Genomic DNA, 14,179 nt, shown 5'->3' with positions numbered 1-14,179 from the left:
CTTATAATTCTACGGCCATCAGTTCAAGTCGTCACTTTTCTCCAATGTTGTGATGTTCCTCGATACATCGCGCATTCACACAATGGCATACCACCCCATTGCCAATGGCATGATGGAGTGCTTCCAGCGCTCCCTGAAGACACCTCTCAAGGCACCAACACGCCGTACTGGGCTGCGTCCCTGCCCCCTGTGTTGCTCAGTCTCTGCGCTACACTGAAGCGAGGGCTGCAGTGCATGCTCACAAAATTTGTTTTTGGCTCCACCTTCCAAGCAAGTTCTTTGATTCGATCACCACACCACCAGGCCAAGACCCCGCAGACTGTGTCGTCCAGCTGCAAAGTTTTTGTCAGTGCCTTCGATCACCTGCGCCTCACGTGCAACAATACATGTCTGCGGGGTCTTGGCTTCGTGGTGCAGTGGTCGAATCGAAGAACTTGCCTGGAAGGTGGAGCCAAAAACAAATTCTGTGGGCATGCACTGCAGCCCTCACTTCAGTGTAGCGCAGAGACTGAGCAAGACAAGAGGCAGGGACGTAGTCCAGTGCGTCATGTTGGTTGGGCCTTGGGAGGTGTCTTCAGGGAGCGCTGGAAACACCCAGTGGACACCCACAGAATTTGTTTTTGGCTCTACCTTCCAGGCAAGTTCTTTGATTCAGCCACTACACCATCAAGCCAAGACCCCGCAGAATATATTGTCTAGCTGCAAAGTTTTTGTCGGTGCCTTCGACCACCTGCAGCTCACGCACGACACAATTCGCCACACTCCACCCGACTTAGAGACGTCGACTTACGCCTTTGGTCGCCGAGAGTCAGTGTGGACACCCCTGCAAAGCTTATATGATTTCCCTTAGCACATGCTTCATAGTGCACTTAGCCTTCTTGCTACCAGTGTCTACATTTGTTGACACTTTTTCAGAAGACAAGTACTCTTGAGCAAAAAGTTGCGAGGCATTAAAATTGCGCGCATATCTCAGTCTGGGACCATGATTTACTCAGCTTCCAAAGGAGGACATGATAGATTGGCTGAGGTGGCCATCAAAAAAAAAAAAAAAAAATACTACTACTACTAATAATAATGAGATGGCTGCGAGCGTTCTTGAAAATTTTCCTCTTTGCTAGCAGTGTCCACATTTGCGGACATTTTTTCTAAAGTGAACTACCCCTCAGCAAATTGTTCAGAGGCATTCAAATCACACGCGTTTATCAAACCACATCATGGTTTGCCCTGCTTCCAAAGGAGAGCGTCATACGTTGGCAAAGGTGGCCATTAAAAAAAGAAATTATGAGGATCCCGCACACTATGGGAATTGACATAAGCAAAGCTTTCTGTGCTGTTTGCTTTGATTGACGATAATCAGCGGTGATGTTGATGGCAAATGTTTGATTTCTCCAGCATTTAGTGCAATATGAGTGGTGAAATGATGGTAAATGTTACCTTGCATGCACCACTGCTGTTTGTGTACATAGTACACAGAACCATGGCTGTTGTATAAAAAACAGCTGCGGCCTGCCACGTGCATTAAAAATGCTATCATCTGCTGCGGCGCCACCAGTCGGGGGGTTGTACGTGCCAAAACCACAATAAGATTATGAGGCACACTGTAGTGGCAGATAATGGATTAATTTTGACCTTCTGGGGTTCTTTAATGAGCACCTAAATCTAAGTACACGAATAGTTTTTTTATTTCGTCCCCGTCGAAATGTGGCTACCGCGGTCGGGATCAAACCTGAACCTCAAGCAATGTCATAGCCGCAACGCTACCATGGCAGGCACAGAAGTGTTGAACTGACCTGTGATGCCTTGATGTTATGGTGCTTTAATGCGGCTTTGAGTTTGCACACTGTGCGTCAGTTGTCCACTTCACAAATTTGCATGGCACTTATTTTTCAAAAATAGCAGAAACGTACAGTACCGTATCTTGAACTTAAATTTATCCAGTTTGTCTACAATCGCTGTCATGTCTAGTAGTAGCATTTCCTTGCCTTCTCACGTCCACTTTTCTCTCTCCCGCTCTCCCTCCATGTGCGCAAGTTGCAAGCAAAGAGGTCCAAGGCTGTTATTCACTTGTTCCATGGATGCGTCAGTTTTACCCATTCTCTGCCTGCTCTCCCTACCTCCTCTCTTCCAGTTTATATAGGTCCCCTCTGGACGGTTGCATGTTAGTAGAAAGGTAAGTGCTGCAGTTTCTGCATATTGTGGCGATGCCCAGGGAGCTCCAGACGGCATTGTGCACATGCAACGAGGTGCAAAGGTCAAAATGAGTTTCTTGCGTCGCCTTCCCTCTCTGCCATGCTCCTGCCATGTATATGCATGCTCTGAACCACCTCCCAACGTGGCATGCAAAACAGCAGCAGCAGCAGTGGAAAAGAGCGCTTCACTTTAAAAGAAAATGGCTGTGAGCAGCTCAAGTGATGCCTTCACAACTTGTGTTCACATTTGTGAACACGGCTTTCTGGCTTCAAAATAGTATTTAGGTCATCAATTATTTTTCTCTGAGCTCCTGAAATTGTGTGAAATAAACTTTAAAAAACAGGTAGTAATTTCCTTGCCCACATTTTTTTCGGTAGTGAAGAGGTTAAGACTTTCACCCTCGACATAAACAGGTGCACTGACACCATTTCTCTTAACAGGCTGAAACCAGTATTCATCAAGCTTTCTTTGCCCCTTGCACAACCCCAACTTACCTTCTTCTTCTCCTCGGCTTCCCCTCTGCGGCTTTATCCATGCAGGTGCTTTCTAAACCTGCTGCACGATTGCCTTCTGCCAAACAACTATCCTTCGGGCCCCTAATCTCTGGACAACCTTCACTAGCTAGCAGATGGTAGCAGCAGCGATTCACCGAGCAGCAGTCAACGTGCCAGCCTCAACAAAGTGCGTCCGCTTGTCATGACCGTGCGGCACAAGTGGCACGACCCAGAAGGCAAAAGAACCAGGGATTCTTCGAGGACGTGGCACCGTCAAAGCTGAGCTCTCCTTTTCAGATGCAGTGCAGACCACTGTGGCCAGACATTGCCCACTTTTTGTCCCCCAGTACAAGCAATTTTATTTGTGGCCTGCCTTCTTCATTCCTCCACTAATGCCACAAACTTATGCCCCACAAAGGAATTGGGTGTAGGTGCTGTATCACCCTACCAAACATATTAGGACCATTTACAAAACAAACTCACTTCTGCATGCAACCTTTTAGTGAAAGCAAAGCTAAGTGTTGCATGTTCTAGCAATGGGTGAATACTGGCTTACCTCAATACTTTGCCTTTGAGATCCCAGACTGTGAGTGTACCCTCAGCATCACCAAGTACGATGTGATCACTTTTCCAGGCGATGCTTGTAACACTGGCCATTCCTGCCTGCATAAGTAACAAAGGCTTAAGTCAAAGGAGTGGGTTGCACCAGACATTAGTAAGACCTAGGAAACATAGGAATCTTCCAAGATCTAGGAATTCTTAAAACATACGAAACCACCAAAATTATTGAAATGATAGTTTTGATTTAAATGGGAAATGGTTTATGCCACCAAACTCAAGCCTTCAAGAAGGCATAAAATCTTGAATCGACATGGTCAGGAAAGCTAGAACACTTTCGCACAGCATAACCCCTTTACCTTTAGTATTATCATCCAAGCCTAGATCCACCTGCAGATGCGTAACACAGATTAGCTGTGTTCAAAAGGATGCCAGGAGTGATAACAGTAACAGCAGCGTGGTAACACAATGACGGACACAGTTATTCTAGAGACTTTTAACACTGCTATGAGATGATTATGTGCTTCCAGCTTATCTGTACAATGGGTGCAATAGTTACTGGCTGAAGATGACGACAATGACAATTCCTTGCCATGGGAAACCAGTTGGTGATGGCAGTTGTGATACACTAAGCCAGTGAAAAGCTTGCATGAACTACAATAAATGAGATCCAATCCCTCACTGTACACAAAATTTTGTGTAGTAAATTTCTCTGCACAATGCTATATTGTTACGGCCCAACCAAGAGTGGCGCCAGTCAGAAGACGATTTGACGTGTAGAGATGGAATCGGTCTTGACAGCCATCTTGTTTATGGATCGTTGTCTCTTTTGTAAATATTGTAAATACATCTTTATATGTGACTTCTGCAATGTAACAAATTGGTGGAGGTGAGGGGTACCCATGAAAAACAACGGAACTCAGCAGTGGTTGTCACCTCAGACTGGACAACATGACGTACGAAACAGGACCCGATGTGGCATGGCCCACATCAACGCCTAAACCCCCGACGGTTGTGCTGGCTCAGCCGTGGGATCTAGTAACATTCTGCGGCACCGACCACCTTGACATGGAAGACTGGATCGCCATGTATGAGCGTATAAGTGCCCACAACAAATGGGGTCTGAAGATTATGTTGACTAACTTGGTCTTCTACCTACAAGACACGGCGAAGGTGTGGTATGACAACCACGAGGAAGAGATTAATGACTGGGACATGTGCAAATAGAAGCTGAGGGAGTCATTCGGCTGTTCCACTGGGCAAAAGAGCACCGCTAAGAACAAGCGACCTGCGCCCAGACATCCACAGAATCATATGTCTCTTACATCCAGGACGTGCTGGCTTTGTGCTGTAAGGCTGACAGCGATATGGCCGAGTCAGACAAGGTTGGGCATGTACTGAAGGGGATTGCTGATGATGCTTTCAACCTGCTAATGCGCAAAAATTGTGAAACAGTACAGGACTTCATAAAAGAGCGTGAACAGTTAGAGCAGGCCAAGGGCCACCGCATTGCAACATCGTTCACATGTCTGCCGAACACAGCTGCAACATTCTCTTGTGACGAGAGGCTAGGAGTGCAGCGACCATCATCATCAGATGACATGATGCAGATAGTGCGGTGAGAACTTGAAGCCACGGCTCCTGCAGCCCTTTCTTCCCGCCTCAGTGAACTGAACAACTTGCCTACTGCACCATTTGTCTGCAAAGAACTCGCTAATCTCGAAGTTCATTCTGTATGTGCCATTGCTGCTTCACAGCTGTCTCATGCTCCAGGTGCATCGACTGGTCCACGGTATCCTGCACGCTACCGAAATCCAGCCGAGTGGTGAACCGTATACGATCGACCAATCTGTTTTGCCTGCTGGTGTATCAGTCACATTGCTCGCCATTGTAACAACCGTACTGTCTCCTCCCCTCTGCAACTGCCATTCACCAGTTATTATCGCCCCGAACAGAGCGAGCATCGTTACCAGCCTCCATTCGCACTGCAACAGCCGAACAGTGATGCCCGTGCTCCTTGGAACAGTTCCTCGTTGTCATTCTGATATCACCAGTCCCGTCCGCCACCAGCTCGTCAATCATCGTCACTATCGCCGCAGGCTCGTCGCCCACCATTCACCATTGCAGCCCCGACACCCGTCTCCGGAAAACTAAGCGATGCAGCTCCTGGAGGCGATGCTGCATTGACGACTCAACTGCAAAACCCTCTTATCACTTTGCCGACCAAATAGAACTTGATGGACGTTTTAGACGATGCCATCAGTGTCCCAGCACTCATTTACACTGGCGTGCACGTATTCGTGATGAGTGCCCAATTGCACCGATGCCTGAAAGAAGGTCTCACACCCCACTGCATCACGCACCCTCCGCCTGGCCAACAGAGGAATGCCTACCGTGCTTGGTATGTGCACCGCTCGCATTGGCATCGCGGAGTGCCTAGTTTTGTTTGCCGTTTTGGAACAATGCCCTTACGTTATACTTGGCTTAGACTTTTTATCGTCCCATTCAGCCCTCTTAGATTGCGCGTCTAGTGTCATTCAGCTTGGCTATAGTCCACCAGTCACACAACCACAGCTATGCTCTCCCGAAGACATCTACCTGTCGCCTCAAGCCACTACGTACGTCACTATATTGTTGTTCCCATCTGTTTCTGACGGCATCTATGTACTATGTCCCACCACTGACATACTGCTTGAAAGAAATTTGGCTGTTCCCCATACCGTGCTCACTGTTACAGGCAATCAGATTTCGTTTCCTCTCCTTAATTTTAACTGCTCAACTCAAATTCTTCCCAGAGGCATGTCTTTGGGCGATATCTTGCCTGTGAACGATTGCGAGATATCGGCTCTTGACGGCGAAATTCCGTTGCCCTCTACAGGAACCTCTGATTCACCGACTCTCACAGACAAACTTAGCAAGATGATTGCACCTGACCTTTTTCCGGCACAAGCTGCTGACCTCTATCATCTCTTAGAAACTTACTGCGAAATTTTTTTACCTTGACGGCTGCCCTCCAGCCCAGGCATAAGTGGTCATTCATCGTATTTACACCGGACACACCACTGCGACATGCCACCGGCCATACCATGTTTCACGTGCTAAACAACAAGTGACACAACAAGAAGTCGATAAGATGTTGACTAAAGGCGTTATCGAGCCATCTTGCAGTCTGTGGGCGTCCCCTGTTGTCCTTGTCAAGAAGAAGATGATTGATCACATTTTTATTTTGCAAATAGTGCTAAAAGTAACAATTATATAATGTGCCAGAAGATTTATCCACCATTTAATCCCAAATTACACTTTTCTTACCCATGCAGCAGCACAGTGCACTGCCAAAGTGCACTCACTCATTGTGTTCCTAAATTTGTCTGAAAGTGCCCCTTTAAATTCTTCCTTGAACTTTTTTACTGGTCTGTGCCACACAGGCAAGAAAAATTATATAAAATGGTTCATGCCCGGAGTTTGTAAATAAAATTATTTTTGGAGGTGTTGCTACACATGCAAATTTAATGTAATTTTGACATGATCATGACAGCTGTCCTCTTAAGCAAGCAATATTTGAGAGCTAATTTAAATGTAATCATACATTAACTATGGCTAATGTGATCAGCCTGGGTTGGTTGCTGTCTTTCACAAATAGCCATAACAAGTAGCATCAGAAGCCAAGAAGAAAAACGCTGACAACATCAAGGTCGACAGCCTCCACCTAAAGCTGCTTGGTGAGCACAGCTGCTAATGCAGTAATGTTTCAACTACTCTGCACTGCACACCTATAGTGTGTGGGGTCTCACACATGCTCTCGGGGCAAAGGAACAACAAAACAGTGGTGCAAACAATCACAAGGGCATTTATTGCACCTTTTATACACTAATGCCTGCTAGCCCAATTACTACGCTGATGGGCGTGCAACAAATAGAGGAAGTCCGACTCACCGCGTCTGGATAGTGAGCAAACGTGTTCGCTCCCATGCTGGACACCAACGCCTAGTTGTTCATTTGTACAGTCACGCGAACGGTGTTGCGTTTGAATGAGTGTGATCGTCCATTCCAGTCTCCCGCTCCTACTCCTAAGCCTTTCGTAATGGTCTCCTGAAGCAGTGGGGGGAGCGAGCGTGCATAACGTCCCCGTAGCACACCGACCTCAAGCCGAACAGGCAAGAGCCTACTCCCTGCTGTGCCCAAGTAACCCTGCCATTAGGTGCATTAGCAGCGCAACACTTAAGCCATCTCTCGCACTAGTCCGGAACCACACCGACCACCGCAAGGCTACGCGGCAAAGCGAGATTGCAGGACACGCGAGCCATGCGGGGAAAAAACGTCAGGGGATGCGCGAGTCAAGCGTCGCCACAAGTTACAGGAGAATACATTTCTCAAAAAAATTGGTTGCGGCAGACAAAGTAATAAATGACATCAGTAAGTTCACCCATGTAGCACCACACAATATGCATTGAAATTAAAGGCATTTGCAATTTAATGTCATTTCTCGTGCCTGTGTGGAATGGGTAAAGTGCAACACCACCTCTACAGTCATAACACCCATCATTAAGCTTACTGGGAAGGTTCAGGTGTGTTTCATGCTCGCTTAGCCAGTAGTTATTTCTATTAGGTTTCAAACAATTTCAAATGTAAGCCTGTCCTAAGAAGACTTTGCCGAGTGGGAAATGAAAGAATAAAGAAACAGGAAAAAAAGGAATGGAGGTTGTGTGTACCTCAGGAGGGTTTCGAGTGCAGTCTCGAACAACATTTCCTTCAACGCTGAAATAATACAGCTGGGCCTCCGTGTCGGTGAACACCAGTTGCTCCCGTAACAGCGGGCTGGCTGCCTGCTGTCCCCTGCACACAAAGCCCCTATGGCTGTGCAGAGCAGAAGACTACTCTCAAGGTCCACTTACAGCTGTCTCTCAAGCTGTTCTGTGGCTGAGTTGGCAAAAATGGGCTCCACATCCTTGGGATTGGCCAGATGACGTGCGCGAAGTTGAGCTTTGCTGCTCACCAGGGGAGACCACTCCTATGAGCAAGGCATGAGGTAGCATTGTGAACAATGAAGCTTTCATAAGAGGCACAAGCTGAACATCATTCCCGCATTTACTGCCCTCTGTCATTGTTATGCTGTTCGCATTTTTTTTTAACCCCTCATAAATTCTACAAAGGCAGAAATGCTTATAAGTTATGTCATAAGTTACATTTAGATTATAACTTAGCACATCATTGCAGTAGAATTTTACTGGGGCCATATGCTACGATCCACTTCGGCGATCCACTTGCCGTCAGGCGCACGCTGATTGGTTGTTTTAGCAAAATCGCATGAGCTACGTCATCCGATTTTGCTCCACGAGCCAATCAGCACACGGTTGACGTTGAACTATCGCCGACGCGATAGTATCGCCGAAGTGGATCTTTTCAGAATATGGCCCCTGATAGAGTGTCAGTTAATTTAACCTGACTTGCTCAACTATGTGGACAAGTCTTGAGAGGCACCCATCCATGTTAAACATTTTTTAATTCGAACATCATATAATTGAACACATTCTGCATTGGAGTCAAAATAATGGAAACCAAAGCATATTGAAATACCCTTTGAGCAAAAATAATGATCAAACTGCAGGGACCCAGTAACACTCCTAGAGAACAATAAGTAAACCTGCTTAGTCATTATATAATGTGGTCATGAACGTTGGAACAAGATATTATTCCACTACATGTGGCAGAGAGCCTACAGTTTCACTCAAAAGACCACCTGCTCTTTCCTTCAACCTGCTGAAATCCCTCCAGCTTTCTTGTGTTCATTTCTTTGATGGCTATTGGCCAGATTTCTTCAGATATCATGTCTCAGGAGTGGCTATGACAAAGACTAAAAATGAAATCTCATTTCTTATAAGAAAAGAAACTTCACTCAGCTGGTGATATGGCAGCCGAGATTGGACAGCATAGCAGATGCCGTACACTTGGTCTATCACTTTCAGCTATATCACTTTCAAGTGAACACTGACAGGCTCAGCCAAAGTCCAGAATGGTAGTTCAGTGGTCAATGGCCTTCAACGAAGCACTGCACTGGACACCTTGTCACACAGAAAATTATCCATTGAGAATATGTCCCCGATTTTTAAAGTCATGCTGATGCCAGATATGAGCAAGATGATGGGTAGAGCATCGGATGAATTTTTTTATTTTGGTACTGCAGCACAGTATCAAGAAGGGCAGGAACAATTAAAACAAGGGGAAGGATGCAAGCATATGGCAGCGGAAGCATCTGACTGTAAGTAAACCTATTCATACAAGGCATTAAAAAATGACTTGTTAGAAAAGATTACGAGAAGATGAATTTCATGTCACACACATTCCATACCTTTGATAAAGTGCTTTACAAAGCCCCATCGAAACAAAATCACTTTACTTACTATATATATATAGTATATAGTATAGTGAAGTGTTCAACAAAAACTCTTTTGGCGAGGAAACATACTGGTGCCAAAAAAATATGCACTCACCAAGAAAACTAAAGAACATGACATTTCAGTCCCCGTATGGGTCCCTTGAAGCACGCAGCCGTACGTCATACACTTGGAACAAGCGAACCCTTGCAAGAACTTTTAAGGGCTATGGTGTGCAAATCGACCACGTGCCTTCCCGAAAACTTGGCCAACGGTTGGTTCGTGCAAAAGGCCCTTTGAAGCACACAGACTACCCAGGAGTGATCTACAAGATACCATGCAAGGAGTTGTGACGTGCCATACATCGGTGAGAGCAGAAATTTTAAACAGAGCTTGAAGCAACACATGAATGACATTGCCAAAGGCCACACAGCCGCGAACCCCCTGGCGGAACATCACAAACTAACTGGACACAGCGTTGGCTGGGACTCGGCATCCATCATCGCAAATGAGAAACACTTATCTACCCGTTTGCTTTTAGAATCTTACTACATTCAATCAACTAGATACACGATAAACAGGACGTGGAGTAATCTTCCCGAGATATACACCCGCATGCTGTGCCACCTCGCTCATAAATAGTTGTGTGCTCATGCTTATGTTTTCATTGTGATCAAGGGACCCGTACAGGGCCAAAAATGTCATGTTCTTTATTTTTCTTTTATTCTTGGCGAGTGCATGTTTTTCTGGCACCAGCTCCATTCAATTTACTTGCACCACTGTGAACCAGTTCATGGCAGGACATGAGACATTAAGAAATTGTGCAGCTCAACTTCAGTGGTGCAGCAGGCACAATGCAACACTTGTAACGAATGCTGACGTGCAGACACGCTGCAGGCCTTATGTTTGTCTGCCTAATCTGCCTAAAGTTGCCTGCGGCAGATAGCACAATTCTAGTCCTTGAGCTGGATTACTCAAAGAGGTGAACATTACTTGCATAAGAAATCCTAATGCATAATTGGCTAATCAACAAAAATTCACTAGTTAAGTTCTTAACTAGTACTTTACAGCACGCAATGCAATTGTAGATGGAAAGTCTGCACGATGATACATATCCACTTGGAATAAATTTTCAAGATGACACTAGTTTTGAGATATTAATTTCCAAACTGTGTGATGAAATACATGAGTGTTCCAGTTACTTTGCTGTTTCAATTCAGAAAACAGTGTTTTGTTGAAAAAGTAAGTAGCACAGCAGTGCATTTTTACCACAAGTTTAATGGCACAGATCTCGAAACTGGTGTCATCCCCAGAATTAGTTCCAAGTGGATATGCATTGCAAACTCACTGGCTATGATTCATAAATTGCAATATGTGCCCTAAAGTAATTAAGGGAAAACATAATTAGTGAATTTGTATTAATTAGTTTATTATTCCTTTAGATTTTTTTGTGCAAGTAATAGAAAACTATACCCAACAAAGAGGACTCCAGTGCTAGGCGGAGAAATCAGAACTCATTTGCCTCACAAAAAACAAAGAACTGACCCGAGACTCAAACTCGAGATCAGGCTGGAAGGGAAACTTATTCCTGAGAGGTCGATAGTAAGAGTGTTGGGGATGTGGCTGCAATCGAATGTCAGATGTCTCCACACTTTAAACACAATCAGAAAAACAATGCAACAAATTAACCGGATGATAGCCCGTGTGGCTCATAATCGGACAGGGATGGGGGAACAAGACACCCTCAGGCTGGTGAAAAGCCTGGTCATTAGCAGACTAATGTACTCCCTACCTTACCATGCCATGAATAGGGAGGAAGAAAAGGCTGATCAAATAATAAGGATGGCATATAAGACAGCCCTGAGGCCGCCACGCAACACTTCAAATGAGAAGCTTCTAACCCTCGACCTCCATAATTCATTTCATGAGCTGGCTGAGGCCTAACTCATAGTGCAGAGGAGCCGACTGTCGCAAACGACAGTTAGCATAGCTCTTCTTCAAAGAGTCAGCCTTGGAGAATGCATACAAATTACCAAAACGTCAAGGGTCTACCCTGCCAGATTACAGATTTACCACAAAACATGGATCCGACATTACACGCAGGAAGGAGAAAAGCTAGAGCAGAATACATAGACAAAACAACAAAGTATTTGGACACTGCAAGATTCAAGGATGCTTCACCATATCGGGTCAACACAAAGAATATGGTGGCACAGGAAGGAGAAAAGCTAGAGCAGAATACATAGACAAAACAACAAAGTATTTGGACACTGCAAGATTCAAGGATGCTTCACCATATCGGGTCAACACAAAGAATATGGTGGCAGTTGTCGTAAATCGTAAAGGTAAAATCACGGCCTGTGCTTCTGCTTCCCGAGCAACCATTATAGAAGCCGAAGAGATAGCCATCACCTTAGCTATAAGAGAAGGCATAGAGCACAATGCTCCACTGAAAATAATCACAGATTCTCAGGCCGCATGTAGGAACTATCATAGGGGACAAATCGGCGCGAGGCACACTGGATACTTACCGAAATCAGCAGAGAACTTAACGTCAGGTATACCCAAACAATAACATGGGCCCCGGGACATGGGGGTGTTACTGGGAACCTCCATGCAGATGAGGCAGCTCGAGGTTTCACTAATTGCTGAGCTGCCCATGGCAACATCGTGGAGGACCCGACACCCATTGATCCAAGTTATAAAGCAATCTTGCGATACTACAGGGAATTGAGAAGGTTCTACCCAGCATCGCATAGGAACCTTTCAGCCGTGGACTCAACGACGTTACACAGGCTCCAAACAGACACATATACAAACTTACATAAATTGCACATATACTACCCAACAGCATACAAGGACACATGCCCGTGGTGTGAGAGCACACTGGCACTCTACCACATCACATGGGAATGCACGGCTCACACCGAAGTGCAAGAACCCGGAGGTCAAAAAGGATGGCGAGGGCCAGCGGTGCCTTAGAATACGGGCCCGACCACACAGCGTTACCCCATTTTAAGGGCAACGAAGTCCTTTCTGCAAATAAAGTTTTGTTCTTCTTCTTCCAAGGACTAGAATTGTACTAAAATATCACAGGTGATTTTTAAAAATCCTGCATAGTTAAAAAAAAAAAAACACCCCATTTAGTTAACTAGACTTGAGCAACTGGCAAAATTTATGACATGCAGAAACTTCAGGGTGACATTGACACACATATTTTGTATATTTTTCTGAGTTGCCATGGCTCCTGCCATGGTAACAGTGGCAGTTCTGCTATTGCAGAGTCATAATTTACTAGTACGGACTAACTCAACCCTTTGGGAGTCACTGCTGTACATGTACAGTGATGACCAACCGTTTGGAAGAATTAGCCTTTCTGGAACGAAGTGCCATTACGAAGCACTATATTAGCAACACTCTGAAGCTGCTGCTACCTCTTCTACAAAATTTTGTACTATGCTGCCACCTATTGGCAAAGGGGATCAAACAATGCCAAAGTAAGGGGAGACAACAGACAGCGCTACCCCCCACGTATCCCCCTTAGATCCCGTCTTTTGTGCTGTTTGATCCACTTCGGCATGCACCAAGTTCAGCGCACTCCTGATCCTCTTGGCTATCACCAGGACTGATTTTCCACTTCACTCCGTGCTGGCTGCCACCATGATGGCTTAGGACTATTTGCGCTTTAGATTTGGTATTGTCGCATGTGCCACTTGAAGTTATTGACACTGAAAAAACTTATTTACATCTCATTCTTAGTCTCTCAAATGGTTATCACAGGGTTCTTGCTTGCTTGATACTCAATCAGTACTTTGTTTACTGGCAGGTGCTTGCAGGTGATACTACTGCATGGGCGTCTTATTCCATGAGGTGCATGAGAACTAATTGCATCTTAATCAGCAAATAACTATTGCAACTTTTTCGCTGACTTCACTTTTCTGACAAGTGCTAAATTATTGAGCTTGCCTGTGGGCTCTCACATTAGCATGTCTCACTTTCACTATGACCACACACGCTGACTGTTTCAAAGCTATTTTACGATAGAAAAAGGTTGGGTGAAGTTTACTATTACTGTAAAGAAACATTTATTACAGTGTATCCATAGTTGGAAAAATAAACCACGTATAAAGTACCCATGAATATAATTTTTGTTCCTTTATTGTCACCTCAAAAATATTAGTCCCTCCCCCCCCCCCCCCCCCCAAAATATGTCACTTTAAAGACTTTAAATCTGCAATAAATAAAATCAATCTTGAGTAAGGTGCATTTCATAAAAAAAAATCTACCCTCTTTAGTGTCTCCTTAAACAAAGCGATGTCCTAGCCATTATCCCATAATGGTAACAGCACGAATAAAATGAAGAGGAGTGAAAGGACACAGAACGAGTGCTGACTCACAACAGTTTTGAGTCAGCATTCGTCCTGTATCCTTTCACTCCTTCGTCGTTTTGTTCGCGCTGTTACCATTATGAATGTGTACCAACTCGTCCAACTTTCCACTTTAATCCATTATTCCAAGTCACACACTGGCAAAGTAAGTTTAAGGAACCCTTGACATTCATGTGCAG

The 14,179-nt window shown here is 45.1% G+C and overlaps 1 protein-coding gene across 1 annotated transcript in view; it reads right to left on the bottom strand.

Annotated features, from left to right (window-relative positions):
- The window catches only part of LOC126545225 (WD repeat-containing protein 11-like), a 289,213-nt gene that overhangs the window by 126,974 nt on the left and 148,060 nt on the right, over positions 1-14,179 (bottom strand). The window contains exons 14-16 of the mRNA XM_050192989.3: positions 8,134-8,249; positions 7,951-8,074; positions 3,241-3,347 (exon numbers count right to left, since the gene is read on the bottom strand). Of these exons, the coding sequence (XP_050048946.1) occupies positions 3,241-3,347; positions 7,951-8,074; positions 8,134-8,249 (347 nt within the window). The remainder of the gene's footprint in view (positions 1-3,240; positions 3,348-7,950; positions 8,075-8,133; positions 8,250-14,179) is intronic.

The sequence above is a fragment of the Dermacentor andersoni genome, chromosome 1 (genome assembly GCF_023375885.2).
Source record: "Dermacentor andersoni chromosome 1, qqDerAnde1_hic_scaffold, whole genome shotgun sequence".
NCBI classification, from domain to species: Eukaryota; Metazoa; Arthropoda; class Arachnida; order Ixodida; family Ixodidae; genus Dermacentor; species Dermacentor andersoni.
This window is presented reverse-complemented; position numbering and strand designations above follow the sequence as displayed.